Here is a 27,434-nt window from a genome sequence, read left to right on the forward strand (position 1 = left end):
GCTGGCGCTCACGGCGCACGTGCGCACCCGCCGCATCGCGCCCGGCGCCCCCTACGTGTTCGAGTGGCGGCGGCGCCAGCCGCCGGAGGACGAGATCGAGGTGGGAGGGCGGGACAGGGGCCTGGGGGGGGGGCGGGCGCCGGCCGCCGAGGCAGCGGCAGCAGGCGGGCGGTGCGCCTTCAGCCACACACCCTTCACACATCAAGGAGCATCGTTCCTAAACTTTTGCCCAACCTTTCAATTACACTTCCGTATTATTATCGACGTCGACGGCTGCCCCCTTCTGCCCTCTTCACTTGCCCCAGACGCCGCTCAACGTGGGCCGCCTCATGTCCACCACCCGCTGGACCGCCGAGTTGGATGTCTCAGCCGGCCCCGACCCCGCCGCCAGGCCACACGCCCAGCCGCCACAGGCGCCGCCGCACACCCCGCCCCTGCCCGCGGCGCGGTCAGCAGCACAGGGTGTACACAGCGTGGCGGCGGCGGCGGCGCTGCCGCCGTCGTCGTACGCGGCCCTGGGACAGGACCTGGCGGCGGCGGAGGACGGCGAGGAGGGCGGCGTGGCGGATGGCGGGCTGGCGGGTAGCCGGCCGCAGATGAGGCTGTACTGGGGCGAGATGCAGGTGGGGGCGGGGGCGGGGGGGCGGGGGGGGGCTGCAAAGATGGTTGGAAACGCGGTACGGGATGCATTGAAAACTGGGGTGGGGGTGTTAGTTCCCAGCCCAAACTAAATCGGGGGTGTGGCGGGAATGGTGGGCTGTGTGGGCGCGGGGCTGCGGGGAATCCGGCGTCACACTGTGCTCGTGCCACTGTTGCGTTTATGCCGTATGGCAATGACGCAAGAGGTTGCTTCAACTTCTTGCTCTATATTTCATTCTGCCGTTGGCATTGCAACCCCTGCTGAGGGGCCTTTGCACCTATGCCGTTCCCGTTTACACACTGAACACATCGAGCATACGCACAAGCGTGTTCTGAACCTTTCGCCTTGTACTCTCACGCATGCGCAGGCGTACGCGCTGCGCGCGGCTGTGGCGGAGCTGGGCGGCGGCGCGCCCATCACCACGCGGCGCGCAGGCGGCCGCACGCCCTTCTACGCCACCCGGCAGGTGCCGCTGCCCAGGCCGCCGCCACCGGGCGGCCCCGGCTCGGGCGGCCTGGCGGGTGCGGAGCTGCGGCTGTCCCTGGAGGGGGTGGACCTGGCACATGATGCACAGGTGGGGCGGCGCGGGTGGACGTGTTGCAAAAGCCCAACTTTGCAGAGACCCAGAACCCGTCATCAAACCCGCCCTGAAACCGCCATCAACACCCGGCATACCCACCCACTTGCGCTCACCCGCACACACTCACACCCCATACTCACACTCGCTCTCCCTCCCCAGGACGCGGCGGACCCTTGTGACGGCCTGACGTGCCGCCTGGCGGGGCTGTACCTGGGGGCAGAGCTCAGGAGGCCGCAGGTGGGGGAACGTGTGTGTGTGTGTATGAGAGCGTGTTTAAATCGTTGCCAGTATGCAGGAGGGAGGTCGGGAAAGGCGTGTCCGTACGGGCGCTGTGTGTGTTTGTAGGGGTGTGTGTACAGGGGGTGCACACCATGGTGCGGTGCCGCAGTTCTGCCGTGCCGTCGTGCCCACGGGTGATCGTGCCCGTCCCCTTGCCTGCGTCCCACATCTGTGTGTCTTGCTCCCGCACTCGACTCCTGCACCCCACCCGAGCACTAAAACCGAGCACTGAAAACTCCGCCTTGCGCCGACGCCTCTTCCCATCCCCCCTTCCAAACATCCTTGCACCCCCCCCCCCTGGCAGCCGCTGGCCCCGCTGGTCATGTCGGGTCTGTACCTGGGCTGTGCGGCCGCCGACGTATTCGCCAGGCCGCCGCCGCCGCCGCCGCCGCCCAGCCACAACAGCCAGACCGGCCAACGCCAGATGGGCGGCGGCGGTCGCAGCCAGGTGCCACAAAGGCAGCAGCAGCAGCAGCAGCAGCCGCAGCAGCAGCCGCAACAGCAGCAGCAGCAGTAAGTCATCGCGTGTAACTTATTGCATGCGCGCTGCATCAAAGTATAATGCAAGTCCCCGTGCTCTGTCTCCCTGATGCACACCTCCAAACGAAATGCTTGTTCCTTGCATCCTGTGTGATCCTTGATACTGACTGGACTACGGTGTGCGCGTTACTTTTTGCACACTCAGAGCTTATCAGCAGCAGCAGCAGACGGCGCTGTCGCTGCCGCTGTTCCCGCCGGACGCGGTGGCGGGCGCGTGTGCGGTGCCGGCGTTCGGGCGCGGGCGGCTGCTGGCGGTGCGCGGCGTGTGGCTGACGCGGGTGAGCGGGTGTGTGTGTGTGTGTGTGTGTGTGTGTGTGTGTGTGTGTGTGTGTGTGTGTGTGTGTGTGTGTGTGTGTGTGTGTGTGTGTGTGTGTGTGTGTGTGGAGCGATATGCTATGCGGCCGGTCAGGAGCTTTGGCTCAGTAGGGCGCACGCCGTACGGTACGCAAGGCCGGACTCGTCATCTGACCTACCCCTACGGCACGCTCCCGCTGCCCTGCCTGCCACCGGGGGGCCTTTCAGATCTTGAAGCGACAAACCTCTCCCGGCTCCCCACTCCCTCGTTGTGACCCTCAGGGCGGCCGGGCACCGCGCACCCGCGCCCGCGGCGGCAGTGCCGGCAGCGGCACCCCCGCCGCTGCTGGCTCCGCCGCTGCGGCCCCCGTGGGGCGACACCTCCGTGTGCTCGTGGAGTCCGTGCGGGTGCGTGCGTCGGGGGAGCGTGGCACCGTGTGCGTGTGTTTGGGGTTGGGGAGCCTGGACGTAAGAGGAAGAGTGGGGTGAAGAGCGCGTGTTGTCAGAGCCGGTGGGGGCGGCGCGTGAGGGCAGCGCGCAGGTCATGAGCATGTGCTGTGGGCGGTGCGGGTGGGTGGCCCGCGGCCCCTGCCCCCTGGCAGGTCGTGGGCATGCGGCGCCGCAGCGCTGGCCTGCGTACGGGGTGCGGTGCGGGTGGGCGGGTGGGCGGGCGGGTGCAGCATGAGGAGCCTTCAAGAGGCCGGTTGAGGTCCCCCGTGCTGACTCATCCCGTGCTGTGCCTGTACTGCTGTGTGCCGGTACGGCTGCGGCGGGTGCTGCAGGTGCTGCTGGTGCCGTACAACCGCAACGTGGCCTTCTCGGCCGCAGTACACACCGTGCAGGTGAGTGACTCATGCCGTAGCCTGTACGGGGGCCGCGTACGGCGTGTGTGCAGTGGAGTGATGCAATGCGATCGCTGTTCAGCTTCACAGGTCAGGTGCGGAATTGACATAATTGACACATGCAAGGCTGCAACGTCAGGCTCTGCCGGCCTGATGTGTTTGGGCCGTCCCTGACAAGTGACAGCATTCAGGCCCGGTGCCGTTTCCATCTTCCCCGGCCTTCCTCACCACCTCTTCCTGTCGCTCCATCACGTGCCCACCATACACTCCGCAGATGCTGCTAGCTCGCCTGCCGCCGCCCATGCCGCACCGGCCGCCTCAAGACAGCTGCGCACTGGTGCACTGCCACTGTGCCGACGTCGCCGCAGCCGCCGCCGCAGCCGCCGCAGCCGCAGCCCACGCGCAACCCGGCGCCGCCGCGGCGGCGGCTGCAACGCCCTCTGCGGCGGCGGCCCGCGCCCGCGGCCCCCACCTCACCGCCGCATCGCTGCCGCCCTCACACACGAACAGTAGTGTGTTTGGCGCCACGGAGGATGCCAGTCTCCATGGCGGCCCGACACCCTCAGTCTCTGCGACTGGCACCTCGGCCTTTGCTGCTGCGGCAGCGGCTGGCGCTGCTGCTGCTGCGGCGGCTGGTACTGCTGCGAGTGCGGCTGAGGAGGTGTTTTGGGAGGTGGCTGTGAAAACCGTGCAGGTAGGAGCTGGGGGCGGCTGCAGGCGCCGGTGGCCGCAAATAGTAACGTGGTTGGCATTCCCCACTCGCCCTCTGCCTCCACCGCTGCCGTAGGTGTGCCACGTCACGCGGCGCGCCGCATTGCCCTCCGTGGCCGCCGCCGACGCCGCCGCCGCCGCTGCGCCCGGCGGCGCCGCAGCGGGCGCAGTCGCTGCGCCGCCAGCCTCCAGCGGCCCGCGGCCCGGCGCTGTCCCGGCGGCGGGGGCGGGTGGGCTGCCGGCTGCGGCGGTGGCGGCGGCGGCGGCCAGGGCGGCGGCGGCGGGTGTGGCTGCGGCGCCACTCGCGTCCGATCCACCCGATGCAGTGCTGCAGGTGTGCGTGCGCGTATGCGCGTGCGTGTGCGTGTGTTCATGCGGAAAGGGGCACAGACGTAAGCACGCGCGGCGCAATCGCACTTACACAACACGCATGCGTGCCAGCATCCATCCCTGCAACACGCCCGTACAGCCGCCCAGCGCACCGCTCAGCCCACCACCGCACCACCCCGCCACACTGCCGCGCCCACACTTCCCACCCCGCTACACTGCCGTGCCCACCATCGCGCCGCCCCGTCACACTGCCGTGCCCACACCACTGCACACCCCACTTACGTGGCCCTTCAGGCGCTGGTGGTGGTTCGCGGCGCGGCGGCGCTGGCCCGGCGGAGCCCCACGGGTCGGTCGCACGTGGGCGGTGCCGTGGAGACGGTCAAGGTGTGTGGATGGGTTGGGGGACGGGGGGAGGGTGGTTTGGAGTGGACCCGCAAGATGGAGCTGAGCGGGTAGTGAAACGCGAATGTTGCTGCTGCCTTGCCGGCAATCCTGTACCTCTCGCTGCATAATACGCCCTCTGTGCTTCTTCCCCCCTCAAACAAATGGTGTCCGCCACGCACCGCCCGCAGCTGTTCTCGATGGAGCACGCCGTGTCGGGCCGCGACGGCCGCCCGCGAGTGCTGTGGGCGCGGCACAGCCCCAGGCCCCAGGGTGCGTGGCGGAGTCCGCGTGTGTGTGTGTGTGTGTGTGTGTGTGTGTGTGTGTGTGTGTGTGTGTGTGTGTGTGTGTGTGTGTGTGTGTGTGTGTGTGTGTGTGTGTGTGTGTGTGTGTGTGTACGTGTGTGTGTGTACGTGTGTGTGTGTGTGTGTGTGTGCATGCGGCAGGATTTGTCCTCTCCACTCTGGGGGATGGGAACACAGTCGGTGGGGCCGCATGCGCAGGTCCGCGCTGGCGGTCATGGGGTGCGTGGGCAGCAGCATGCATCCTGAGTCCTGGCCCTCATCCTGGCATCCCCCATTGCTGCCCCTGCCCCGCGCTGACGCTCCAGAGACGGAGGCCCCAGATCTGCGCCCCAGCACCGCCGCAGCCGCCATGGAGGCAGCCGCCGCCGCCGCCACCGCCACCGCCACCGCCACCTCCTCAACCGCAGGAGCCACAAGCGGCAGCGCCACACCGGCAGTAGCAGGAGGAGGAGGAGCAGCAGCAGCAGCAGTAGCAGCCTCGCCCGCCGCCACCGGGCCGCGCGCCTCGCCGCACCAGCATCAGCACGTGGTGCGAATGCGGGAGATGGTCCGTGTCACAAACCCACACGCCGACTTCTCCCGCCCGCCGCCCCCGCCGCCCCCGCCTCCCCCGCTGTACGACGGCACTGACGCCGCCGACGCCACTGGCGACGAGGGGGGTGCGGGTGGGGCTGAGGGCGGGGCGGGGCCAGTGGCGGACGTCCCTCTGGCGCACGGCATGGCTGTGGCGGTGTGTGTGCCGGGGGTGTACGGCCAGGCGGACCGCGAGCAGCTGCAGCTGCTGGCGGACGGGCTGGCGCTGGCCATGGCGGCACCGCTGCCGCCGCTGCGGGTACGAGCCAGTGAGGGCGGGGGCACGGGGGGTGGGGCGGGCGTACCACCTACGTGGCAGACGGAAGCAAGGTCGTTGTAGGGCTCACAGCACAGATAGTGGCGCTCACAGCACAGGTAGCGGCGCTCACAGGCGGTAGGGTGCGGCTCGCCGCCGCCGCCGCCTGGATCTGGACACACGGGGCAGCCGCACGTGTCCAGTAGTTGCATGCCGGGGACCCCACCCGCCTGCGCCTGCGCCTACACCTGCGCATACCGTGCCTTCCCCTCCTGCCCCCTTGCTTGCACTGCATTTCTGGGTTGGGCGACGATTCCTTGACTCGTGGGACCTATTGGGCACGTAACCCCTCCTGCCCCCCCCCCTACCTGGCTACGACTTCACTTCGTAAACTTAATGCATGTAACCCCCTCCCCGCAGGTGCTGACGGGCGGTGTGGGTGTGCGGCTGCCGGCGCCCGACTACTTCGATGACGTGGCGGAGGGCGAGCTGCGGGGGCAGCTGGCGGCGCTCAGGTGCGGGCGCGTGTGTGTGTGTGTGTGTGTGTGTGTGTGTGTGTGTGTGTGTGTGTGTGTGTGTGTGTGTGTGTGTGTGTGTTTTGACCGTGTTGAAAAGGCAAGGAAAGCCCGCCATACGACGGCGCCGGAGTTACTTTGACTGCGTGTGTCAGTGTGTGGGTGTGTGGGTGTGGGTGTGTGTGGGCGTGCGCGTGCGCGTGTGTGGCTGTGTGTGTTGTTTGGGGCTGTGCGATTGTGTGTGTGCGGCTGTGCGCTACGCATGTGCGTCAGATGCCCTGCTGCTGGTGCTGCTGGTGCCGGCGGTGTGGCCGCAGGAATGAGCTGGCGGCGGCGGAGGCGCAGGTGGCTGTGCGCTACGTGGGCCGCGGGGCGGCGGCGGGCGAGAACATCATGTGGGTGGGTGGGTGGGTGGGTGGGTGGGTGGGTGGGTGGGTGGGTGGGTGTGGTGCTGTGTGTGGGGGTGGGGGTGGAGGTGGCGGTCCGTGTGCGGCTGTGGGGCGGGGAGGCAGTTGGTGGAACCCGCTGACGGGGATGGCTGGGAAGGGGCGGAGGCGGGTGCGGGCATGTCAGTGGGACCCAACTCTGCAGCATTTCGTATACTACGTGTGTGTGTGTCGTGCGGCGTGCACAGGTGGGCGCTGCGGGCGGCGCAGCACGAGCAGGCGGCCGCGGCGGCGCTGTCACGGGGCCGCCAGCACTACCTGTACGGCCACGGCCACGGGTGCGGGTGCGGGTACGGCAGGATGGGGCAGCCGCACGGCGGTGGCGCTGCTGCCGCCACGGCGGCGCTGGCGGCTGCGGAGGAGCTGGCGGCGCTGGCGGCTCTGGCGAGCTGGGCGGGCGTGGAGGTGAGCCCGGCTCCTGTACACGCACCAACACGCCACGCCCTGGCAGGCCCCTGCACCCCCTGTAGTGCATCCTGTACCGCTTTTCCAAACATCCTTGCAACCCCCTACACGCCCCTGCACGCCCCTGCACGCCCCTACACGCCCCTACACGCCCCTACACGTGCCCGCAGCCTCTCATGCGTTGCCTCCAGCCGTGTGCGGCCGGGACGTGCTGCCGTGTGCTGCAGCCGCTTCACAGCCGTGCCGCGCTGCAGTGGGCCACCCCCGCCCAGCCCCGAACACCCCGGCACAGGGCGCCCTGCATTGCACACACACACACACACACACACATTGGGCACAAACACACACATACACACACGCGCGCGCGTGCGCGCACACACATTGGGCACATGCACACTGACGCTCGCCCTACTTCCCGGTCAACACCCCAGGCGGAGCGGCTGGCTGGGTGTCTGGAGGCCCCCGCGGCGGCGCTGTTGGAGCTGGGCGCGGCGGCGGACGGGCTGCGGGCGGCGGCGCTGCGGCGGCGGCCCGCCGGCCTGAGCCTGCGGCTGCTGCTGGGGCCGCTGCTGTACCGCGCAGTGGACGAGCGGGGGCGGCCCTTCGCCGAGGTGAGCGCGTGCGGCGGGGGGTGTGTGTGGGCGCGCGGGCAACCATGAATGGTACCTCCTCCCCTCCCCGTCATCTCCCCACTCTTCCCACCTCCCATCACCCTCCCACCTCCCCTCCCACCTCCCACCTCCCTCCGACCTACCCCCAGCTGTCCCTGGCCTCGCTGTCGCTGCTGCACTCGCTGGATCGCGACTTCCGCGGCGCCAGCGCTCTGGACCTGCGGGCGCGGCTGGAGGACGGCGTGGTGCTGAGGCACCTGCTGGCACCACACGCACACACACGCGGAGGCGGAGGCAAGAGCATGGGTGGCGGCGGCGGTGGTGGCGGTGGTCTCGGGGTGGATGTCTCGGCGGCGGCGGGTCAGCAGCAGCAGGTGGGTGCGCCGATGTCGGCGCGGACCAGTGTGGACGGCGGCGACGGCGTGGGCGGGGCGATGCTGGACGCGGCGGCGGAGCTCAAGTCCCGCGTGGCGGCGGTGGCGGAGGCGGGCCGAGACCGCGCGAGGGAGGTGGTGGCGGCGCAGGTGGCGGCGGCGCGCAAGGGCAGGATGCTGAGGGCACTGCGGCGCACCTTCGGATGCAGTGGCGGCGGCGGCGGCGGCGACCCAGCGATGTCGTACGGCCGGGCGACGGCTGCCGCCGCCGACGAGGACGCCGAGGTGGCGGCGGCGCAGTTACGCGGCGGCGGCAGCGGCCGCCTCGGCGGCGCCTCCTCTGGGCGGTCCACCGCCTCTGCATTCATGCCGCGCGCTCCAGCCTCCGCCGCCGCCGCTGAGGCCTATGGTGCCGACGCCGGTGCGGCGGCGGCGGCGGCGACACCCCACGCCTTGCATGCCGCCGTCGGCGTGTGGACGCTGGACGAGCTCGTGGCGGCGGCAACCGCCGCTCCAACCGACAACGACGTCGGCGCCGCCGCCGCCGCCGCCGCCGCCGCCGGCAACGGTGACAGCAGCACCGGCAGTATCCTGGGTGTGTGGCGGGAGACGGCGCTGGCCCTGGCCATTGAGCGCGAGGAGCGGGCACGGAGCCACGCAGCGGCAGCCGCGGGTGCGGGTGCGGGTGCGGGTGCGGGCGTGGCAGGCGCCGACGCCAGCGCCGCGGCGGCGAGCCCGCTGGCGCCTCAGTGGGCGGAGGCGGAGAGCCGTGTGGCTGTGGCCCTGGAGCGGGTGCAGAGGGCCCAGGCGGTCTGGTTCAGCCAGCCGGACCACCCGGCCGTTACGCCGCTGCCGGCGGCGGCGGCGGCGGCGGCGGCGGCGGCGGCGGCGGCAGCCGCTGAGGCGACGCCAGCGGCGGCAGTGCCGGCGGTGGGGGCGGGCTTCCTGCTGGGCGGCGTCGGCGGCAGCGCCGGCGCTGCGTCGCTGCTGGGGTCTCCGTCCGGCCGGCCGCCGCCGCACTGGGTGGGCACACTCCGTCGCGGACACTCCCTGGAGCCAGCCGCCGCCTTCACTGCCTCCGCCGCCGCACTGCCGCACCCCACCCCCGTCTCCGCCAGCGGCGCCGCACTGCCGCCGCTGCCGCGGCCGCCCGCGCCGCCGCCGCCTGCGGCGGTGGCTGCGGTGCTGGAGGCGGGCGCGGACCCGGGGCTGCTGCTGAGTGTGTTGATCGCGCACGGCGGGCTGCAGCAGCAAGCCAAGGTGGTCGACAAGGTCAAGGTGCGTGCGGGTGTGTGTCTGTGTGTGTGTGTGTGTGTACGTGTGTGTGTGTGTGTGTGTGTGTGTGTGTGTGCGTGTGTGTGTGTGTGTGTGTGTGTGTCTGTGTGTGTGTGTACGTGTGTGTGTGTGTGTGTGTGTGTGTGTGTGTGTGTGTGTGTGTGTGTGTGCTTGGTTCGTTCCTGCATCGGGACACCTGCAGAGGCCTGGCTCTTGCCCCTCGCACCCTGCCCTCCCTGGGACCCTGACGCCGCGCGTGTACGTGCCCTCTGTAGCGCGCACCTGTGTGCTTTCTGCAGAAGCACACACTCTCTCTCACACACACACACACACACACACACACACACACACGAACACACACACACACACACACACACGAACACACACACACACACACGAACACACAAACACACAAACAGACACACACGCTCCCAACACCTCTCACACACACGCCCTCCCGCCCCCAGGTGACGCTGCACCCGCTCACCATCGACCTGGACGACGCCACCGCCAAGAAGCTGGCGGTGGGTGCCGTGTGCAGCGTGCGTGTGTGTTCACACCGTGTGTGTGTGGGGGGGGGGGCGTGTGTGTGTGGGGTTGTAAATACCAGCCCAAACTAAACCACAACCAACGAAAACGAGCGGAGCACAGGCAGAGGCGTTAGTTGTAAGCGATAATGGGGGGGGTGGCGTGTGTGTGGGTGTGAGGGCCCGGTCTCTTCCCACCGCGACTTGCCCATTCTCATCTTATCGCACACATTCCCACCTCACCCGGCCCCGACGCTGTGTCTGCGTCCTACTCCTCCTGCAGGCCTACGCGCGGCTATCCCTGCCGCCCAGCGCGCCCGCAGTCGCCGCCGCCAACGCCGCCGCCTTCGCCGCGCTCGCGGCGGCGGGCTGGCGCGGCGCGGTGCAGGTGCCGCCGCCGCTGCTACAGCCGCAGCCGCCGCAGCCGGCGGCGCAGCAGCAGCCGCAGGCCCCAGCAGGCATTTCGGGGCGCCGCCGCGGGGGAAGGTGAGGCGGGCGCACACACACACACACACACACACACACGGGGGCTTTCGTTTCGTTTTTTCAAAACACAAACACACACACATACACACACATACACATACACACACGGGGTATCGGGATGTCGCAGCGCCGCAGGGCTGTGTTGCTTGCGGGTGAGCGGTGAGCGGGACAGCGGTGCTGCACGGGCGCACTGGCGCACGTGGCGATCGCGGGAGCACCCTCCCTCTGCCCGCCCGCCTGTACGACAAAACCCGCCTCTGCACGTGTTTCGCGCTCTCCCCCACCACCATTGCAGCCCCCGGCCCGCCCTCCTCCTGGCTCGCCTCCATCTTCACCTCCGCCCGCAACAAGATGCACCCCCACCACCACCACCACCCGCCGCCGCCAGCCGTGCCGGCGCCTCCTCCTCCTCCCCCTCCACCGCCTCCGCCTCCTCCCCTACCCGCCATGGACGGAGCCTACGCCCGCTGCGGACAGGACCTCATGCGCACCGCCCCCGACGGCCGGCCCCTGACGCTGATAGACGTCGGCGGCTGGCTGCTGCCGCACCCCGTGGGCCGGCCGCCCGAGGGCACCGCGGCTGTGTCCACACCCGCCGGCGCTGCCGCGGGCGGTGCCGGTGCGGGCGTGGGTGCGGCCGGCACCGGCACCGGCACTGGGTTGTTCGGTGCGGTGGCGGCGGCACCGGCGGCGGGTGGCGGCGGCGCTGCCAGCGCGGGTGGTGACGCCGGTGCGGGAGCTGGTGCGGGTGACGGCGCCAACAGCAGCGGGGGCGGAGGCGCTGGGCGCACCACGCTGTATAAATACGTGCGCTTTGAACGGTGAGAGCGGGGTTGCTTGATGCGGCCCCAAACAGGCCGCACCTTCCTGCGAGGAGCTGCATATAGCATATGTACTGTGCGCACGCCGCCCCCTCTCCCCGCATCGCTCTCCACCACAGCTCTCCGCCCCACCCCTTCTACTTCGCTACAAGGCTCTGTACCAATCTTGGCAACCCCTTACCCACCTCACCTCCCCCATACGTATTATCGCTTGCAACTAACGCCTCTGCCTGTACTCCGCTCGTTCTAGTTGGTTGTGTTTCAATTTGGGCTGGCATCCACAACCTCCCCCTCCCCCCGCCTGCAGCCTGCACGCCCGGCTGACCTACACCTCGCCGCGTGTGTGGATCACGGGGTGGGAGGTGGTGCTGGACGGCGACACACAGCGCGGCGTCAGCAGCGTGGGCGACATCGTGAAGCGGTGGGTGCGCGCAGGGGCCGGCGGTGGGCGGTGGGCTGCGGGCTGTGGGCCGGCGGGGCTGTGGGCTGTGGGCTGTGGGCTGTTGGGAGGTGGCTGAGAGTCCTAAGACGTGCTTGGACGTGTTGCTTCAGAGGGGGGGGCTCACGGCCCGCACAGGCGCCGCCCTGACTCATGGAGTCACGGGCGAACACCTCGCTACGCCGCGCCGCCAGCTGCGCTGCCTTGCACTTGACACCCACTGCCTTAAATTCCTCTTCTTCCCCATGCTATCCCTGTGCTTGCAGCTACTCCTACCGCACCAAGCTCAGTGTGGGCAAGTACATGCTCAACCTGCAGGCCTCCAAGGTCAAGGTGGGTGAGGCGGAGGTGCAGGCGCGGGCGCGGTGTGGGTCCGCCGCGCGACAGGCAGACATGTGCCTGTATAGCAACAGGGGTGGCGGGCTAGGCGCGTGGAAAGCTCAACTACGAAGGCTGCGTCAGGTGTTGGGTGCCGTTTGGTACTACCGTATTTCCCTGCATCCCCAGCACCTGACTTGATCCCTCGGTTACATGCACGCAACGCCGCCTTTCGCATATCTGCTCCTTCTCCATTTTCATACCTGCTCCTTTCTCCTTTCTAACATCTGCGCTCCTCTGTTGCAAACCCCACAGCGCCTGCGCAACATGCGGCTGCGCAACAACCGCGAGCTCAAGGCCTACGCTGCCGAGATGGGCATCACAGTGGATGAGATGCGGCCCGGAGGCCTGCTGGCCAGGCAGCGCCAGCAGCAGCAGCAGCAGGGCAGCCGCATGCAGGTCGGTGCGGGCGGGGGCCGCGGCCGCGGCAGTGTGCATTTCGAGCGGGAGGTGGCTGCTGTCAGCGGGTCGGGCGTGCCGGCGTCTGCCGCGGCCGCGGTCTCTGTGGGGGCGGCTGCTGGTGAGGAGGAGGACGAGGAGGAGGACGACGACTGGGGTGATGGGTGGGAGCTGCCAGGCGAGAGTGACGTGTATGTGTATGCGCCCGGCGGAGCTGGAGGTGGAGCGGGAGGGGACCGCAGCGGTCAGGCGCTGGCGCGTGGGGGTGGCACGGGCGGCAGTGGGGCACTGTCGCCAGCGCACCAGCCAGCGGGCAGTGGTGGTGGCGGCAGTGGTGCAGCCGGTGCGGGTGCCTCGGGCTCGGTGGCGGGCGGTGCGCTGCCGCCAGCGCCGCCCATGCCGCGCGCGACGCCCGGGCAAGGTTTGGGCAGAGGTCGCGTGGCGGCGGCCTGAGGCAGTCGGGTGTGTAGGCGGCTGCGGCGTACCCAGTTGTGGAACAGTTTTGAGCACGGTAGTAGGGGTGCTGGATGAGTCAGGCTGCGTGCGCACTGTCAGAACACAGCGGCACCGGGGGTAGCTGAGCTTTTGATAGCAGAGGCTGCAGACAACTTATCATGGACATACTAACGATGTGAGGTGGCATGTGAGGTGCGGCGTGCGGAATGTGCTTGACACAACAGGGTTGCTGACACCGTGAAGCCCCGGAAGTGCGGTGGCGCGTGGGATGGGATGCGGCGCAGACGGGCCGGGTCGCCGCGTGATGCGGGGGGGGGGGGCCTGCGCATCCGACGCTGCAGTCAGCGCGCGTGTGCATGGGTATTGCAGGGGGAGATGCACGCACCGGGCCCATCGGGCAGTCGCAGCAGCGGCAGTGGAGGCAGTGCGCTGTTGGGAGGTCACCGAATGCGAGCACGCTGTGTGTGTGTGTGTGTGTGTGTGTATATGATGTAAGCGTCCCCGCCGTGCCGCGTCTATCTGCCGCCCCCAGCAGCCCCCTGGAGGCAGGCTGGGGTGTCTGGAATCGTGCTGTGAGCTACACACACTGCTGCAAAGCTCTCGCCTAGAACATGACAGCCCTGCTTCCCGTCTTGTAAGGCTCGGACGGGGGCTTTCGGGTAGAGTTGGAGACGGGCAAGGGAGCCCTGGAGCGAGGGAGAAGCGTCGTGCGTAGCCCAGACATCGTGCGCTGAGGCGAGCCTTTGCAGGCCTGCCGACCTGTCATACTGCACGACCATCATGCCTTGATAGTCCTCTTGGGGCTACGTTGTGTCCAAAGCTGCTGGATAGGGGGCACAAAACGCCAAACGTCGAGGCCATCGCTCCGGGCTAGCTTGCGGCGCAAGCTCTGGGCGCGCAATAGTGCAATACGTGCGCTATAGAGGCGAGCGTGTAGTGGGCCCTGCAGCGGCGCCGTTTGACACCCGGCGGGGGCCGAACTTTGCACAGGCTCCACGCCGCGTGCGCGGGTCGCTGCGCGGCTTTTGCGCGCCGCTGCGTTAGTGGGCTACGCCAGCGCTGGCAATGGGTTCGGCGGTGGATAGGTCCAGTCGTCCTGCCATCGCGCTCCGGAAGCACGCCAAGCTAAGCACCCGATGTGCGCCACATCACAGGCCATGAACAGCTCCAAGTTATGGATGCGGGTTACTAGTGAAGGGACAGCCCGACACGCCGTACCCACGTCGCGAGGGGCCTTGTTATGCAGTGCCCGCCGTGCCGCCCCCTAGCGCACAACGGTGTGCATGTACACGAGCCTCCGGTCAGTGGAGGTCCTTGCGGAGCTCGTCGGCGTGCTGCCTCCAGAGGGGGCGCCCATTCTCCAGAAGCTGGTGAAGGCGGTGAGAGAGGACGTGGAGGAGGCGCAACAGGAGGCGCAGCAGCGCGTGGAGAAGGCGGAGCAGCGCGCGGAGAAGGCGGAGCAGAGAAAGGATGAGGCGGTGGCAGTGATGATCAGGGAGAAAGACGCGAAGATGGTGCTTGTGGACGCGAAGATGGTGCTTGCGGACAAGCTCCACCTGCGGGATAAGTTGCTCTCGCGGGCCATGTACTCCGCGGGCGTCCGGGACGGCCGCAGCTGCCTGGGTACGTCAGCGAGGCCTACCACAGTCGGGAACAGACCAGCCGCCAGCACTGCTGTGATCTTGCTGTTATTGCGCACATTGGCGCTGCATGCACCAATGCACCTGCTGCAACCCGCTCCGGGCCACGCCCACAGAGTACCTGGAGGACCTCATCGGCATCGCCAAGTGGCAGCGCGTCCAGGGCTGGACCAAGGTCCTGGAGCAGCGGCCCGACCTGATCAAGTGCCTGGCCGAGGCGGCGCCGTCCTGGGGCGTGGATGCGAACAACCCCAGCGCGGCAGGTGCGGCCGCGTGTGGGTGGGAGCCTTCTCGTGAGGGGCGTTGCGTCCGTGCCGTGCATCGGTGGTATGCGGGCTGCAGTCATTGATGCTGGGTGCGCCTTGCCGACTGGCCCCCGCCGGCAGGGAAGCTGGCGGGCAAGATCGCGGGCATGTTCAACGTGCTCAGCTGCGGAATCCACCCCTTCATCCCCGGGGTGGGCCTGGTCGTGTACACCGGCGTTCTGGACGCGCCCACGTGCGAGGGCCTGGTGTGCCTGGCGGAGGCGCTCGGAGTGCCGTGCGAGCGGCATCGGGTGAGCGGTGGTCGGCAGCTGTGCGGTGCGTGCGGGCGATGCACGTGGGCGTACGTCAGCCGTAGGGGCCGGGGGGGGCGGCATGTCTACCCACGAGTCGACGCCGTGCCCCCTCCCCCCGCCTACCGACTCGCCCCGCCTGTGTGCTCCCTGCTCTGCCGCTCCTTGCAGTCCCGTTCGCCTTGAGTGGCCGAGCAGCCTTCAGGTGCGCATGGGGAGGCGCGGAGGGGTGTGGGGTGAAGTTGGCTCGTGGGAAAGGTGGGTCGATGAGTGCTGCAGGGGTATCTGTTGTGCTCTCCTCTGATCCAACCCCCTCGTTCGTGCTCTCTTCTCCTCGCAGCACCCGGCGGGTGGAGGCAACGGGGGCATAACCACGAGTGTCCTCTGCGGGGGCGGCATGACTCCGCCGTGGGGGGCAGCTGGGATGGCCGCGACCCCTGACGTCTGTTGCGCGCCATAGTGGCATGCGCTGGGCCGCCTGGTGTGCCCCTTGAGATTATGCAGCTGCCACCGGTGGTTGGGGGTGTGGGCCAGCTGCCGTTGGTGCAGCGCGTACAGGCGCGGCGGGCGGGGTTGACGGTGCGGTGTGTGCTGGGGGCGTGTGACCTGCTCCCGTACGTGCCTCCTTGGACTTGGGTGGTGGTCGCGTGGCTTTCGGCGGGTGCATTTGGATGTGACACCGCTGCGGTTGTTGGTGCATGGGGTTGGCTCGCGGGTGTTGGATAAGCCCCTTGCCCCGGCCTGCCCCCTTTCTGCGCGTCTGTTGGGCGCTATGTCGCACTTGCCGCCATTGTCTTTGGTGGCGCCGCCTGCGCCCGGCGCGTAGATGGCGCATGTGCCCTGATGGGCTCATCCTGGGCTGTGGGGGGGGGGGCACGTGGGATGTGGCTTTTGCGGGTCTGTACGATCTGCCTGGCCTGTTGCGGGTGGGGCTACTGGTTGATGCTCGCGACGGCTTGGACGATCGGGAGACCAGTCGGCACGCTGGGCGCTGTGGGTCGCGGTATGATGAGGCGTTTTTGTACTTGACTACCGTATTGTGTGGCGGCGGGTGCTCTGGTATCGGCGGCTGTGTCTGCCGTCGCGCGTCCGTGGCCCTGCCTCAGTCCGAGAAGCAGGGGACAGGTTTGCAGAGGCAGTCGCCCTCCTGCCGCCTGGTTGGGCGACGGCCGTGGCTGGCGAGGGGGCGGGCTGCCGCTCTGCCGCTGGACGCTGCGGTGCGGTGCAGGTTCATGCTACTGCGGAGGCTGTGACAGAGGTGGTGCGGGGGCTGGCCCCTAACACCGGGCTTACGTTTTGGATGCTGGTATGTTAGACGGACGTTCCTTTGGCGGGGACCCTAGCACGGTTGTGGGGTCTTCAATGGGAGAACCAGCACAAAGAAGCGTTGTGGAGGGTGGTGTGAATGCGTGCTGGGCGTTCCCTCGCCATGCATGCGCAGGAGCTGGCTGCTGGTGTCACCGCTCCTTGCTGTGCGTGCGGTGTTTGTGCGCGGAGTCACGCGGATTCCGACTGCGGGAGGGTTTGCTCGTGTTTGCTGCAGCTTCAGATGACCCTTGTGTGCTTGCACACTCGGGCTGTCCCCTCTGTAACACCGCAATCATCAAGTGGGCAGCGTCCCATTCGCCGGCTCTCCCGGCGGTTGGGGTGCCGAATGGGTCAGTGTCTGGCGTGAGTCAGCTCTGGCAAATTGATTGGCCGCATACTGTAGCGCAGTTGTACAACTATATGAAACGAAAGAAGCTGTTCCCAGCTCTGACTGGGACATTGGCAGAGGCAGCCCTTGCAAAGAAGAACACTCTGGAAAGCAAGAAGCAGTCACAGTTTGCGTGCAACACCGGGTCCAGATGGGCACAGATGGACCGTGCAGCCATGTACGAAGAGGTTGCCAATCAGATGAGCTTGGACCGATGCACAGCCGGTGTTCAGAAACACATGAAACAGAAACACATTGAACGCATTTTGAATGACTCAATTGCTGCAGTTCACAAGGCAGGAAATGGGGAGATGCCCAGCGCGCCTGTATTGGCATCAGAGATTGAACGTACGTATTGCATGTGGTCTGGGTGCTGCGGATCCAGGCTTCTGGCTGGTCGATACTGCCACACAGGCCAAGCGAGTGCGTGTAGCACACACCACCAACACACACACATGCCGCCCCTCCTCAATGGCATTGCAACAATTGTGGCCAGTGCGACCGAAGCACAGGCCTCACAGCGCAGAGCGAGTGTTGCCAGACCCTCCTCAAAAGAGGAGCCCAAGGACCCTACCTCGAGTTGGGTGTGCAGTAGCGGCGGGTAAGGAGGAGCTCACATTGCCGCCAGCAAACAAACGCATGAACCGGCCCATCCTCGAGGCACGCGAGCTCTTCATAGCTAAGGGCAAGGAGATGCCCAGCCGCCAGGCATCTGCTGCATGTGAGGAGCTGTGGTTCCAAAGCAACATGACACATGCGTACAGCCACACTTGCACCCTCATATATATAGCCGGTGATGTGTCATCCTGGCGCCTCTGCAGCACTTGTGCCTGGTACATTCGGGAAGCATAAACTGTCCCGCCGCACTCCAACGCCAACAGCATGGCGTACCCCCAGCCAGTGCTTCCAGGAGCTGACCCCTGTCGAGCGCCGTATGCCTGCAATCCTACTGCATGCTGAACCCGTACGCAGCCTTGGTTGACCTGGCGCAGTCAGGCCACGTGCAGCAACGCGGCAGCATGATGCGAGTGCCTGTGCGGACCACTGAGGCGCTGGCTGCCCTGCCTCGCCCTGTGGACACCAGCCACGCACTCAGACCGTGTACCCCCAGATCAAACAAAAGCTTGAAATCAAAGGCGCAGTGTGCGCGTGGAGGGGCTGGGTCAACGTGCAGCGCGTTGCAGAGTGTGTGGCCTACCTTGTGAACACCCCACTGTACTCAGACATAGCCGCCGACTTGTGGAACCTGAGCAAGATGAGGACACGGCCACGAGAGCATGGCACCGCGCGCACCTCACGGTTATCACGTTTATCAACCGTCTGGTGGTCTGGTACTTGTCGTGGAGCGTGAGTCGGTGGGTGGGTGAGCACATGTGTGCGTCTGTGGGTTCAGCCTGCCCTGGCTGGACAGCCGGGAGCCCGGGACTGCCTCCGCTCTCTGCGTTGTGCTCTTATGGGTCTCCGATCAGGAAGAGGGGTCGTAGTATGTGCCCGATCGAAAAGTCAAATGTGTGTGCGCCCCGACGTGCCACTCGTGTGGGCGCTGCCTGGGTGTGTGGAGCGCGGAGCCCTTGGACGTTGGCGGTGTGTGTGCGGCACGTGGTAGGTGTAGCGGCCGCTTGTCCCATTCGTCACGACGCGGAAGCGTCCCCATTCTACACGCCAGCAACATATGCAGTTGCCGTGCTCAAGAGTGCACAGTAATGAATTGAACATTGCATACCGTATGCAGGCCTTGGCAGGAAGACGCCATGCCCACTCGTCCACCTAAGAATACAACAACAGTACCGCAGATGAGACTGCGCTATTTTTGCTGGACACAAACAAAGCATCACTGCACTAAAGCGCGGCGTCTTTCGCAATGATACCATATGCCTGCTACGGCGCACCACCGCCCCTCCTCACTCGCAAAATGGCGAACGCGCACATGTGTCGTATGCACCCCAGCGCGCCTGGGTCGCTCGAGCCGTCCCCCACACGCCTTACCACGCGCCAAAAGCCCCACAGCACAGGCGCAAGCAGGGCTTTCCTGGGCGCAAGAGCCGCCAGCCCGGCCACCACCACGCCGCCACCAGGCACCAGGCCACACGCCGAGCTCTCACACAGGCCCCCGGGCGGCCTCCCACTGCCCCACCACACCCGACGCCGCTCCCGCTCCCACATTCGCCCCTGGCCCCGCCCCTGCACCCGCGCCCGCACCCACTCCCGCACCACCCAGGACCCCACCGCTCGCGTGCTCCCCGCCACTGGCGGGCGCGGCGTGCTCGCTGCTGTGGCTCGCCCCGGAGGAGGCGCGCCGACCCCCGGGCCGCCAGCCGCCGCCGCCACCTCCGCCGCCACCTCCGCCGCCGCCGCCACCGCCGCCGCCGCCGCCACCGCCGCCGCCACCGCCGCCGCCACCGCCGCCGCCACCGCCGCCGGCCCGCAGTGAGCCCGTCCGCGGGGGCAGCACGGGCAGCACACTCGGACCGGGCGGGGAGGGCGAGAGGGGGGCAGCCGGCGCCGGGGCCGCGGGCAGGAGGGCCGCTGCAACGGCTGCAGGGGCCGCCGCGGCGGCGCCGGTAGGGAGGAGGGGTGGGAGCGTGGCCGGGGCGCGGCCCAGCGGCGGCAACTGGCCGGCTGGGTGCCGCAGTGGCGGCAGCTCAGTAGATCTCCGGTCCATGCTGCCCCTGCTACCACCACCATATCCGTCACCACCACCACCACCACCACCACCACCACCATCACCACCACCACCACCACCACCACCACCACCACCACCACCACCACCACCACCACCACCACCACCACCACCACCACCACCACCACCATATCCGTCACCACCACTACCACCAGCGCTACCGCTGCCATCCCCACTGCCGCCGCGCTGGCTTGGCACCCGCGCCGCCGCGGCAGTAGCACCATGCGGCCCCGCGCCGCTGCCGCCAGCTCCGCGGCTGTAGCTGCCCTGACGCGCGCCCGGCAGCAGCTCCTCCCCATCCCCCCCACCCCCCGCATCCAGCGGCACCCCTGCCGCCTGCTGCTGCTGCTGCTGCGCTTCCTCCTCCCCTTCTCCACCGCCGCCACTGCCGGCGGCTCCCAGCGCTATGCCAGCGGCTAGCAGGCCTTCGTGCTCTGCCGGCAGCGTCCGCTGCGAGTAGGGCGACGCCAGCAGTCCACTGTGGTGGGCGGCGCCACGGCTCACAGGCCCGCTCTCAGTACTGCTCGCCGCCCGCAGGCCTGCCGGCGCGACCCCCGCCCTCAAGCCACCCGCAGCGCCGCCGCCGCCGCCGCCGCTGCCGCTGTCGGGCCCGGTGCCTATGCTGGCGCTCCTCGCGGCCAGCAGCCCTCCGGCCCCTGCGCCCCCTGCACCGGCGCCGGCTGCCAGCGCGCCCCGCGGCGGCCCCGCCGCTGAATGCGACAACTTGGCAGCAGCAGTAGCAGCAGCAGCGGCAGCAGCAGTAGCAGCAGCAGCAGCCGCAGACGCAGCCAGCGGCAGCCGGTGTGGTGCACTGCCTGGGGCGGCAGTGGGGGTCGAGTCCTGGTCCCACAGAAACAGCACATTGCGCTGCTCGCCGGCTGCGCCCTGCTGCCAGGCGGACCCGCCTCCACCTGCCCCTGTCCCTGCCCCTCCACGGCCACCGCCGGCGCCAGCTGCGGCTGCTGCGGGCTGCACTCTGAAGTGTGAGGGACTGCCCAGCAAGCCAAGCCGCCGCCCCAGCGACCGCAGAGCTCCTGCCACGCCGCCGCCGCCGCCGTCTGGTGTTTCCCCAAAGGCGGCCGCCGCGCCGGTTGTGGCAGACCGGGAGCGTGTCACGCCGCTGGGGCCGAGGCCGCCGCCTCCCGCCGCCCCGCCGCGGGGTCCCGGCCGCCCCGCTGACACCGACGTCGCTACTGCCGCATACAGCAGCGATGGGCCGCCGCTGGAGGTGACGGCGCCCGGCCCGCTGACCATAGCCGCACCGGCAGTAGCAGCACCGGCAGAAGCTGCCGCCACAGGATGCACGGCGGCGCGTGAGGGCGAGCGCAGCAGGCTGCTACTGCCGCCCAGCCCATGCGGCTGTGGCTGTAGCTGGCCGGCCGGTCTAGAGGTGAATAGCGAGGAGCCGTTGCCCTCCGACTGCTCCCGCGCCGCCGGCACGCCTGCCACGCCACCCAATTTCCCACCCTCTCCCTCTCCCTCGCCCTCGCCCCCCGCCGCCCGCTCCTTGTCCTTGGCCGCCTCGTCAGCCGCCTGGGGCTTGACTGCGCCCGAGCTGCTCGCGGCCCTGCGTCTGCGGTACAGGAACACGCCCGCGGCCAGTGCCGTGACGCCCACTGCCGCGCCCACCGACGCCCCGATGATAGCTGCCTGGTTGCTGCTGCCACCCGAGTCGCCGCTGCTACTGCCGCCGCTACTGCCACCCGGCGGGCTGCTGCTACTGCCGCCCTCGCTCGCGACCAAGTCCATGCTTGCGAGGGCGCAGCCCACAGTGCCGTTCAGACCCAGCTCCGTCGCACGCGCCGCCGGCAGTCCTGCTATGCCACTGCCGCTGCTATCGACGTTTGGCAGGCCTATGTCGCCATCAAGACTGCCGCTGGCGAGAACGCTGGCGGCGGCGGTGGCGCAGGCGGACTGGTAGGCATCGCGGCCGGACGCACTAAGCGGCAGACGGTAGGTCACCCGCGCCTGCAGGGGCACAGCACGGCACACCGCATACACACACACACACACACGTAAAATGATAAGACACTACCAAGTATCACCGGCATCCAGCACCAGAGGCCCCCAGCCCCACACCGGACATGCCACTAGGCACAGCGCCACACACCGCGACACACACCCTGGCACACACCGCGACACACAACCCGGCACACACCCGTACCCACTCCCTGCCCTGCCCTGCCTTGCCGTGCCCTGCCCTGCCATCTCACGCTGTCCTCTCCTCCCCTCCCCTCACCTCAAGGACCGTGCCCAGCTGCTCAGCCGCCGGCAGGCACAGCACGTCCCGGCCCCCCAGCTGCGCCGCCGCCGCCGCCGCCCAGGCACTCAGCGCCGCCGCCACCCGCGCCGCCGCCGCGCCGCTATCCACCGCCGCCGCCAGCGCACCCGCGCCGGCCGCGGCACCGTCTGCCGTCACCGCCGGCGCGGGTGCCAGCCGCATCACCACTGACAACACCGACTGGCCCGGCTGGGGCGTAGCTGCAGCATCCTGGCAGCTGCTACTGCCGCCAGTGCTGCTGCTGGTGCTACTGCCGGTTGTGGGGTCTGTCTGCAGGAGCGCGCGGCGGGCAGCAGCGAGCGCGACGCCTGCCGTGGAGGGGGCGGGCGGGGGCGCTGTGGGGCTGGGCGTGAGGGGCGGCGGCGGTGCGGGTGCGGGGTCGGGTGCGGCGACGCAGCTGATGTTGGCGCTGCTGGCGGCGAGGCCCAGGCCCAGTGCTGCCAGGCTGAGGCGGGTGCGCAGGTCGGACAGCCGCGCGCTGGAACACGGCACCTGCGCGTGAGTGAGTGTGCGCGAAGCAGCAATAGCAGCAGCATTAGCAGTGACATTGGTTGCAGCGGCAATAAAAGTAACATCAGTAGTAGCAGGACCAGCGACGGCACAGTGGCAGCTTCCCATCCCATCCCACCCAAGGCCTCGCCCCTGCCATCCATTTCCTTCAGCCGCGGGCAAGTGAGAAAAATGGCCCCGCTTCCCCCGCCGCAAAGCCCCCTTCCCCTTCCCCTTCCCCATCGCCCTGGCCCCCCTGCTCACCCCAATCGGCAGTAGCAGCGGCGGCGCCTCCAGCCGCACCGCCCTCAGCCGCATCCCGCTGGCACCAGGGTACAGCCCTGCTACTGCCACCGCCGCTCCGCCACCCCCTGTCGACACGCCGCTGCTGCCGCCGCCGCTGCCGCCGCCAGCAGCGCTCAGCCGCACCACCACGTCCCACGCCGCAAACAGCAGCGCCGCCGGCGCCTCCGCATCTGTCAGGTTCGCCGCCGCACGCAGCAACCAGCCGGCGCCGCCGCCGCCACCACCAGCTCCGTCCGCGGCCCCCGCCGCCGTCAGCACGTCTGACACGACACAGCCCGCACTGCCCGCCAACCCCAGCTGCTGCGCGACTGTCATGCGGGCCTGCAGCTGCGCCAGCAGCTGCGCCTGTTGCTCCTCGGGCGAGGCGAGGGATCCGGGGGAGGGGTAGGCGGGGGCAAAGGCGGTGGAGGCGGTGGAGTTGGAGAGCAGCAGGGCCCGGAGGCCGCCGGGCACGGCGGCGGCGGTGAGGTTGGTGGCGGCGGCGGCGGGCACCAGACCCCAGGTGAGGGGGCAGAGGCGCAGGTAGGACACACGGCCCTGGGGGCTCAGCGGCGCCGCGAACGCCACCCGGGCCTGATGGAGGTGCGCGGGAGGTGAGCGGGGGAGGTGGGGAGGTGGGGAGAGGGACGTGTTGCAGGGGTGAGCAAGGTGGCTGGAGTGAACACGCAGGCTCTGCGAGCTCTCAGGAGGGGAAGGGTTGGCCAGGGCTTGGGGCCAGCGCGGCGGCGCGGTGTTGCCTGCGCCCGGTGCAGTGCGGCCCGGCATCCGAATCCACCGTCACCCCACTCTAACAATCTAAGAACCTAACAATCACGACATCAGGTTCCGTCTCAGTCACATTCGGGAAGCAACGCCTCACCGCGCCCGGGCGGCGACATTTATCGCCGGTGCCGCTCGCCCTGCTGCTCCACGACGCCTCGGCCCACATCCCATAAGTATTATCGCTTGCAACTAACGCCTCTGCCTGCACTCCGCTTGTTTTCGTTGGTTTTGGTTTAGTTTGGGCTGGTATTTGCAGCCCCCCGCTACTCCCCCCCCCCCGCTCTCACCTCGGTCACCACAGTCATGTCAGCCGCGGCGGGCAGGCACAGCCCAGCCAGCGCCGCCCGCCCCGCCGCCCGCCACCCCACCAGCGTGTCCGCCAGCCGCGCCGCCAGCGCGCCGCCGCCCAGCGCCCCCAGTGCGGCGGCGGCGGCGCTGACGTTGCCTGACCAGGCGTCGGCGGCGGCTAGGCGCAGCGACACAGCGATGTAGGAGGCGCCGGGCGGCGGGAGCTGTTGCCCAAACAGGCAGCTAGGCGGCGGCGGCGGCGGTGACAGGCTGCTGCTAGGGTCCGCAGTGGTGGTGTCGGCGCTGCTGGCGCTGCTGCTGTCAGCTGGACTGTTGCCTGTGGACTGCGGCTGCTGCAGCAGCGCCCGACTTCGCAGGTGCCGAGTCGGTGCGGCGCTGTTTCCCGCGCTCGTGACGGAGGCATCAGGATCCTCCGCTGCTGAGGCCGCCGCCGCGGCGGCGGCAGGCTCCGGCGCCGGCGCCGGCGCGGGTGGGTCTGGCGCCGGCGCGGGTGGGTCTGGCGGCGCGGGCGGCGGCGGCACTGTGTTGCAGGCGAGGTCGACTCGGCCGCCGCCCAGCTGCAGCACCACACCGCTCAGCCGCGAGCGCAGGTCGGTCAGCCGGGCGCCCGAGCAGGACAGCTGCTGGGGGAAGGGTTGGGGTGGGGGGATTGCACAAACGGCCACAGGGCGGCACATGACAGTTGTTTCGTACGGTATGCTTGACCTCAGAGTCATAGACAGGGGTGGGGCGTGTGAAACTTGCAGACCCTTCGCCTCCCCCCTCCCCCCTCGGCCCCATCACCGAATGCCCCCCCCCCCCCCCACCGTGTCTGGGAGCACCAGCGGCGGCGCCTCCACCCGCACCGCCCGCACCACAGCAGTAGCGGCGGTGGGGTAAGCACGCGACACCAGCTGCGCCCGCGTCAGGTCCCCAAAGCTGCTGCTGCTACTGCTACTCCCCGTGCCATCGTTGCTGCTGCTGCTGCTACTGCCGCGCTGCACCGCCTGCATGTCCCATGCCGCGTACAGAAGTGATAAGGGGGCGGCGGCAGTAGCCAGGAAGCTGGCGGGAACCTGCAGGGGCTGTGAGAAGCTGCCGGATCCAGAACTGGAGTTGGGAGCCAAGGCGCCCGATGAGTTCCAGGATCCAGAGGGGGCTGGGGGGAATGGGGGCTGAGGCGGGCTGGGGGATGGAGGGGCGGGCGGGTCCGGGGAGGGCGGGTCCGGGGAGGGCGGGCTGGGCGCGGGACTGGGCGGCAGTGGCGGTGTGGGGGGCGGGGTGGGCCCGGGCGAGGGCGGCTTTGGGGGCGGGGGCGGAAAGGGGGAGGGCAGCGGTGGGCGTGGTGAGGGGGGCGGGGGTCGCGGCGGGGCTGGGGAGGGCGGCGCCGGTGAGGGCGGCAGCGGGGGCTCTGGGGAGGGCGGCGCGGGCGGCAGCGGTGGTGAGGGCGGCGACAGGGTGGCGTAGCCGGTGACCCGCACCGCGTCAATGACCGCAGTCAGGTCCAGCTGCAGGGCGGGGGGGGGGGGTAAGGGGGTTAGGGGTTTAGGGGGAAGGGAGTGAGGCCAGGGCCGAGCGATTGTGAGTGTGGGTCCAGAGGTGCGAGGGAGGGGAGACAGATTCCGTTGCCCCCTCGCCCGGCTGCTGCGAGCCCTCACTGCCCAGCCCCAAGTTCCCATTGCCCATCCCCCCTCCCTCCCTCCCTCCCTCCCTCCCTCCCTCTTGCCGACCTGCACGCTGACGGAGGAGGTGAGGGTGGTGGCGGCTAACACGTCGCAGCTGTGCCAGTAGGCGCGCGAGGAGGCGGAGCCGGAGGCGCCGGTGCAGGCGGGCAGGCGGGGCTGGCAGACAGCCTGGGGGCCCCGTGGGTGGGTTGAGGAGGGGAGGGCAGGGCAGGGGAGGGGCCGGCGGGGAGTGGGCGGCTTGGGGCATGAAGCAGTGGGCGAGTACCGTGAACCGGAGAATGGGTTTTGGGTGGGGCGGGTCTCGTTCCTCGCCGGGCCACACAGGGTCTGCAGCGCTGCCCGGCGCCCTCAACACCAGGAACCCCTCCTACACAGGCGGCCACCACTGCGCACGGCCCTCACCGCCCGTGTCAAGCCGTTGTAGTCGTCGTGCAAGGTGACGGCCTTGACGCCGCCGTTCGGAGGACTGCTCACCACCAGCACAGACACCTGGCAGGGGGGTGGAGCGGGAGCCGGAGGCCGAGGGGGGCAGGCGCGAGGCAAGGGTGTGTTGGACGCAGCCCCCCCCCCCATCCGTTCCTGACAGGTAGGCCCGCACGCGGCCCAGCAAGGGCGCCTACATGCGCGTCCCGTGTTGCACCTCCCGACTGGCACCTCCCATGTGGCACCTCCCGACCTCCCGTGTTGCACCTCCCGACTGGCACCTCCCGTGTTGCACCTCCCGACTGGCACCTCCCGTGTGGCATCATCACCGTCGTCATCGCAACAACCCCACATGTGCGGCCCCAGGCAGGCCCCCTCCCCCTCCGGGCCCCCAACCCTAACCCCCAACCCACACACGCACACATACACACACACGCACACGCGCACCTGGCACGCATACAGCGGCGCCTCCAGCCTGAACCGCACCGGGTACAGCTGCCCCGGCGCCTGCTGCCCGCTCACGCCCGAGCTCAGGCTCCACAGCTGACCTGCCAGCGGCGCAGCGCCCGCCGCGCCGGCCGCATCCGCCGCCAGCACCGCCTGCCAGCTGTCCACACAGCTGCTGTTGCCCGCCGCGAAGGTGGGGGGCCCCAGGGCGGCTGTGAAGTTGAGCGCGTTGGGCAGCACGGCACCGGGGTCCAGTTCGGCGGCGGCGGCGAAGGCGGCGTGGGGGCCGCCGCCGCAGGCGGTGGTTTCGGCGTTGCAGCTGGTGGCGGCGGGGCAGCTGAGCGAAGACTGCAGGAGGGAGCGCGCCTGGCGCCTGCTGCTGCTGCTACTGCTGCTGCTGCTGCTACTGCTGCTGCTGCTGGTGGCGGTGCTGCTGCTGCTAGTGTCACCGCGGACGGCGCTGGTGGTGACCCCCCCGCTGCCGCGGTGTGTCAGAGTGCCGCCACTGGCTGCGGCTGTGGCGACCCAGGCCACGTCCCACACCGTGTCAGCGTCGTGTGCCTTGCCCGGCAGGCCTGAGCGGCCCCAGGCCGCAACACAGCACACGCGGAAAGGGGGGTTGGGGAAGGGCTCCGCCAAGGAAGATTGTGGCTGCCTTCAGGTCACACTTCAGTTCTTGAACCCCGGTTCGCTCGAGCCTACCTGCCCCCGCTGTGCCTAGTCCACCGCAAGTGTGTAGCAAGCTGCATACGAGCAGCGGAAAGGCCAGCCCGGCCGCGCATGTCGCTCGTGTGCGCGTCCTTCTTCGCCGGGCGATTCCACAGCACATGTGCTAGTTTTCAACTATCCATTTTTATTCAGCCACAGCTTGTTATTGTCCATTTGCAGAATCGAGCAAGTTCTTGGGGCAGTTGACAGTGCCCCGGCTGGCAGGAGTAAGACGATTCTGCAGTCGATCATTTTACTGTGAATTCAAATGGTCATACTAACTATTGAGTGGAGCTAGCGGCACCGAAAAGCTGAAACCAAGTATCACTTTCGCACATTGGCAGCGTTTCATGGTGTATCCAGGTGCTGATTGCTAGTCCTATGTCCTCGCATGTTTGGCAGTGGCAAGATGGGCCAGAACTAGTCAATAGCGGGCAGTCGCAGATGGGCAACTTTGTGCCTCCACAATTGAAGCTTAAAGCTAATACGCTGAGCAGTTTATGTCTGTACAAACAACAGTAGGATGTTTATGCTCCAGAAACCAGGGGCTGCGCCAACGCGGCAACCTTTGACCTCCTCTAAACCCTCATCCTCAGCTCTATGTTATCAC

The 27,434-nt window shown here is 68.7% G+C and overlaps 3 protein-coding genes across 4 annotated transcripts in view; 2 read left to right on the forward strand and 1 right to left on the reverse strand.

Annotated features, from left to right (window-relative positions):
- CHLRE_17g746047v5 (uncharacterized protein) overlaps positions 1-13,370 on the forward strand; it is a 24,819-nt gene extending 11,449 nt beyond the window's left edge. Inside the window, exons 19-43 of the mRNA XM_043072749.1 lie at positions 1-100; positions 306-623; positions 1,008-1,214; positions 1,380-1,457; positions 1,804-2,012; positions 2,185-2,317; positions 2,616-2,741; positions 3,116-3,175; positions 3,450-3,869; positions 3,963-4,220; positions 4,511-4,600; positions 4,789-4,870; positions 5,208-5,734; positions 6,152-6,246; positions 6,564-6,641; positions 6,881-7,097; positions 7,529-7,708; positions 7,858-9,360; positions 9,825-9,881; positions 10,168-10,199; positions 10,273-10,370; positions 10,666-11,191; positions 11,499-11,612; positions 11,897-11,963; positions 12,264-13,370. The exon at positions 1-100 is cut by the window's left edge and continues 40 nt beyond it. Coding sequence (XP_042915208.1) covers positions 1-100; positions 306-623; positions 1,008-1,214; positions 1,380-1,457; positions 1,804-2,012; positions 2,185-2,317; positions 2,616-2,741; positions 3,116-3,175; positions 3,450-3,869; positions 3,963-4,220; positions 4,511-4,600; positions 4,789-4,870; positions 5,208-5,734; positions 6,152-6,246; positions 6,564-6,641; positions 6,881-7,097; positions 7,529-7,708; positions 7,858-9,360; positions 9,825-9,881; positions 10,168-10,199; positions 10,273-10,370; positions 10,666-11,191; positions 11,499-11,612; positions 11,897-11,963; positions 12,264-12,860 — 6,172 coding nt within the window. The 3' untranslated portion in view covers positions 12,861-13,370. The remainder of the gene's footprint in view (positions 101-305; positions 624-1,007; positions 1,215-1,379; positions 1,458-1,803; positions 2,013-2,184; positions 2,318-2,615; positions 2,742-3,115; positions 3,176-3,449; positions 3,870-3,962; positions 4,221-4,510; positions 4,601-4,788; positions 4,871-5,207; positions 5,735-6,151; positions 6,247-6,563; positions 6,642-6,880; positions 7,098-7,528; positions 7,709-7,857; positions 9,361-9,824; positions 9,882-10,167; positions 10,200-10,272; positions 10,371-10,665; positions 11,192-11,498; positions 11,613-11,896; positions 11,964-12,263) is intronic.
- A 131-nt stretch (positions 13,371-13,501) lies between these two features.
- CHLRE_17g746097v5 (uncharacterized protein) lies at positions 13,502-16,663 on the forward strand. The gene is made up of 7 exons (XM_043072750.1): positions 13,502-13,788; positions 14,018-14,486; positions 14,620-14,766; positions 14,890-15,059; positions 15,231-15,264; positions 15,400-15,877; positions 16,288-16,663. Exons 2-5 carry the CDS (start codon positions 14,147-14,149, stop codon positions 15,243-15,245), a joined length of 672 nt encoding a protein of 223 aa, XP_042915209.1. The 5' UTR covers positions 13,502-13,788; positions 14,018-14,146; the 3' UTR covers positions 15,246-15,264; positions 15,400-15,877; positions 16,288-16,663.
- A 1,582-nt stretch (positions 16,664-18,245) lies between these two features.
- On the reverse strand, positions 18,246-27,321 carry CHLRE_17g746147v5 (uncharacterized protein). Of its 2 annotated transcripts, none has more exons than XM_043072752.1 (9): positions 26,819-27,321; positions 26,117-26,691; positions 25,649-25,735; positions 25,292-25,414; positions 24,389-25,069; positions 23,561-24,202; positions 22,470-23,084; positions 21,675-22,208; positions 18,246-21,403 (listed from the first exon to the last, which is right to left on the reverse strand). In XM_043072752.1, the coding sequence occupies exons 1-9, from the start codon at positions 26,943-26,945 to the stop codon at positions 18,854-18,856; spliced, it is 5,934 nt and encodes a 1,977-aa protein (XP_042915210.1). In that variant the 5' UTR covers positions 26,946-27,321; the 3' UTR covers positions 18,246-18,853. The 2 variants fall into 2 exon arrangements, with proteins under 2 accessions (XP_042915210.1, XP_042915211.1); XM_043072751.1 differs by having other exon boundaries at positions 23,561-24,205.
- Positions 27,322-27,434: the final 113 nt, after the last annotated feature.

This window comes from Chlamydomonas reinhardtii, chromosome 17 (assembly GCF_000002595.2).
Source record: "Chlamydomonas reinhardtii strain CC-503 cw92 mt+ chromosome 17, whole genome shotgun sequence".
NCBI classification, from domain to species: Eukaryota; Viridiplantae; Chlorophyta; class Chlorophyceae; order Chlamydomonadales; family Chlamydomonadaceae; genus Chlamydomonas; species Chlamydomonas reinhardtii.

What these genes read in the sequence shown, in the direction of transcription:
- CHLRE_17g746097v5 (XM_043072750.1), top strand. Translation starts at nt 14,147, where the DNA reads ATGTACACGAGCCTCCGGTCAGTGGAGGTCCTTGCGGAGCTCGTCGGC. An exon ending in GGACGGCCGCAGCTGCCTGG is followed by an intron (nt 14,487 to 14,619) that starts GTACGTCAGCGA and finishes CCACGCCCACAG; the next exon opens with AGTACCTGGAGGACCTCATC. An exon ending in GAACAACCCCAGCGCGGCAG is followed by an intron (nt 14,767 to 14,889) that starts GTGCGGCCGCGT and finishes CCCCGCCGGCAG; the next exon opens with GGAAGCTGGCGGGCAAGATC.
- CHLRE_17g746147v5 (XM_043072751.1), bottom strand. Translation starts at nt 26,945, where the DNA reads ATGTGCTGTGGAATCGCCCGGCGAAGAAGGACGCGCACACGAGCGACA. An exon ending in CGCCGCTGTATGCGTGCCAG is followed by an intron (nt 25,736 to 26,116) that starts GTGCGCGTGTGC and finishes CCCCCCTGCCAG; the next exon opens with GTGTCTGTGCTGGTGGTGAG. An exon ending in AGCTGGGCACGGTCCTTGAG is followed by an intron (nt 21,404 to 21,674) that starts GTGAGGGGAGGG and finishes GTGCCCCTGCAG; the next exon opens with GCGCGGGTGACCTACCGTCT.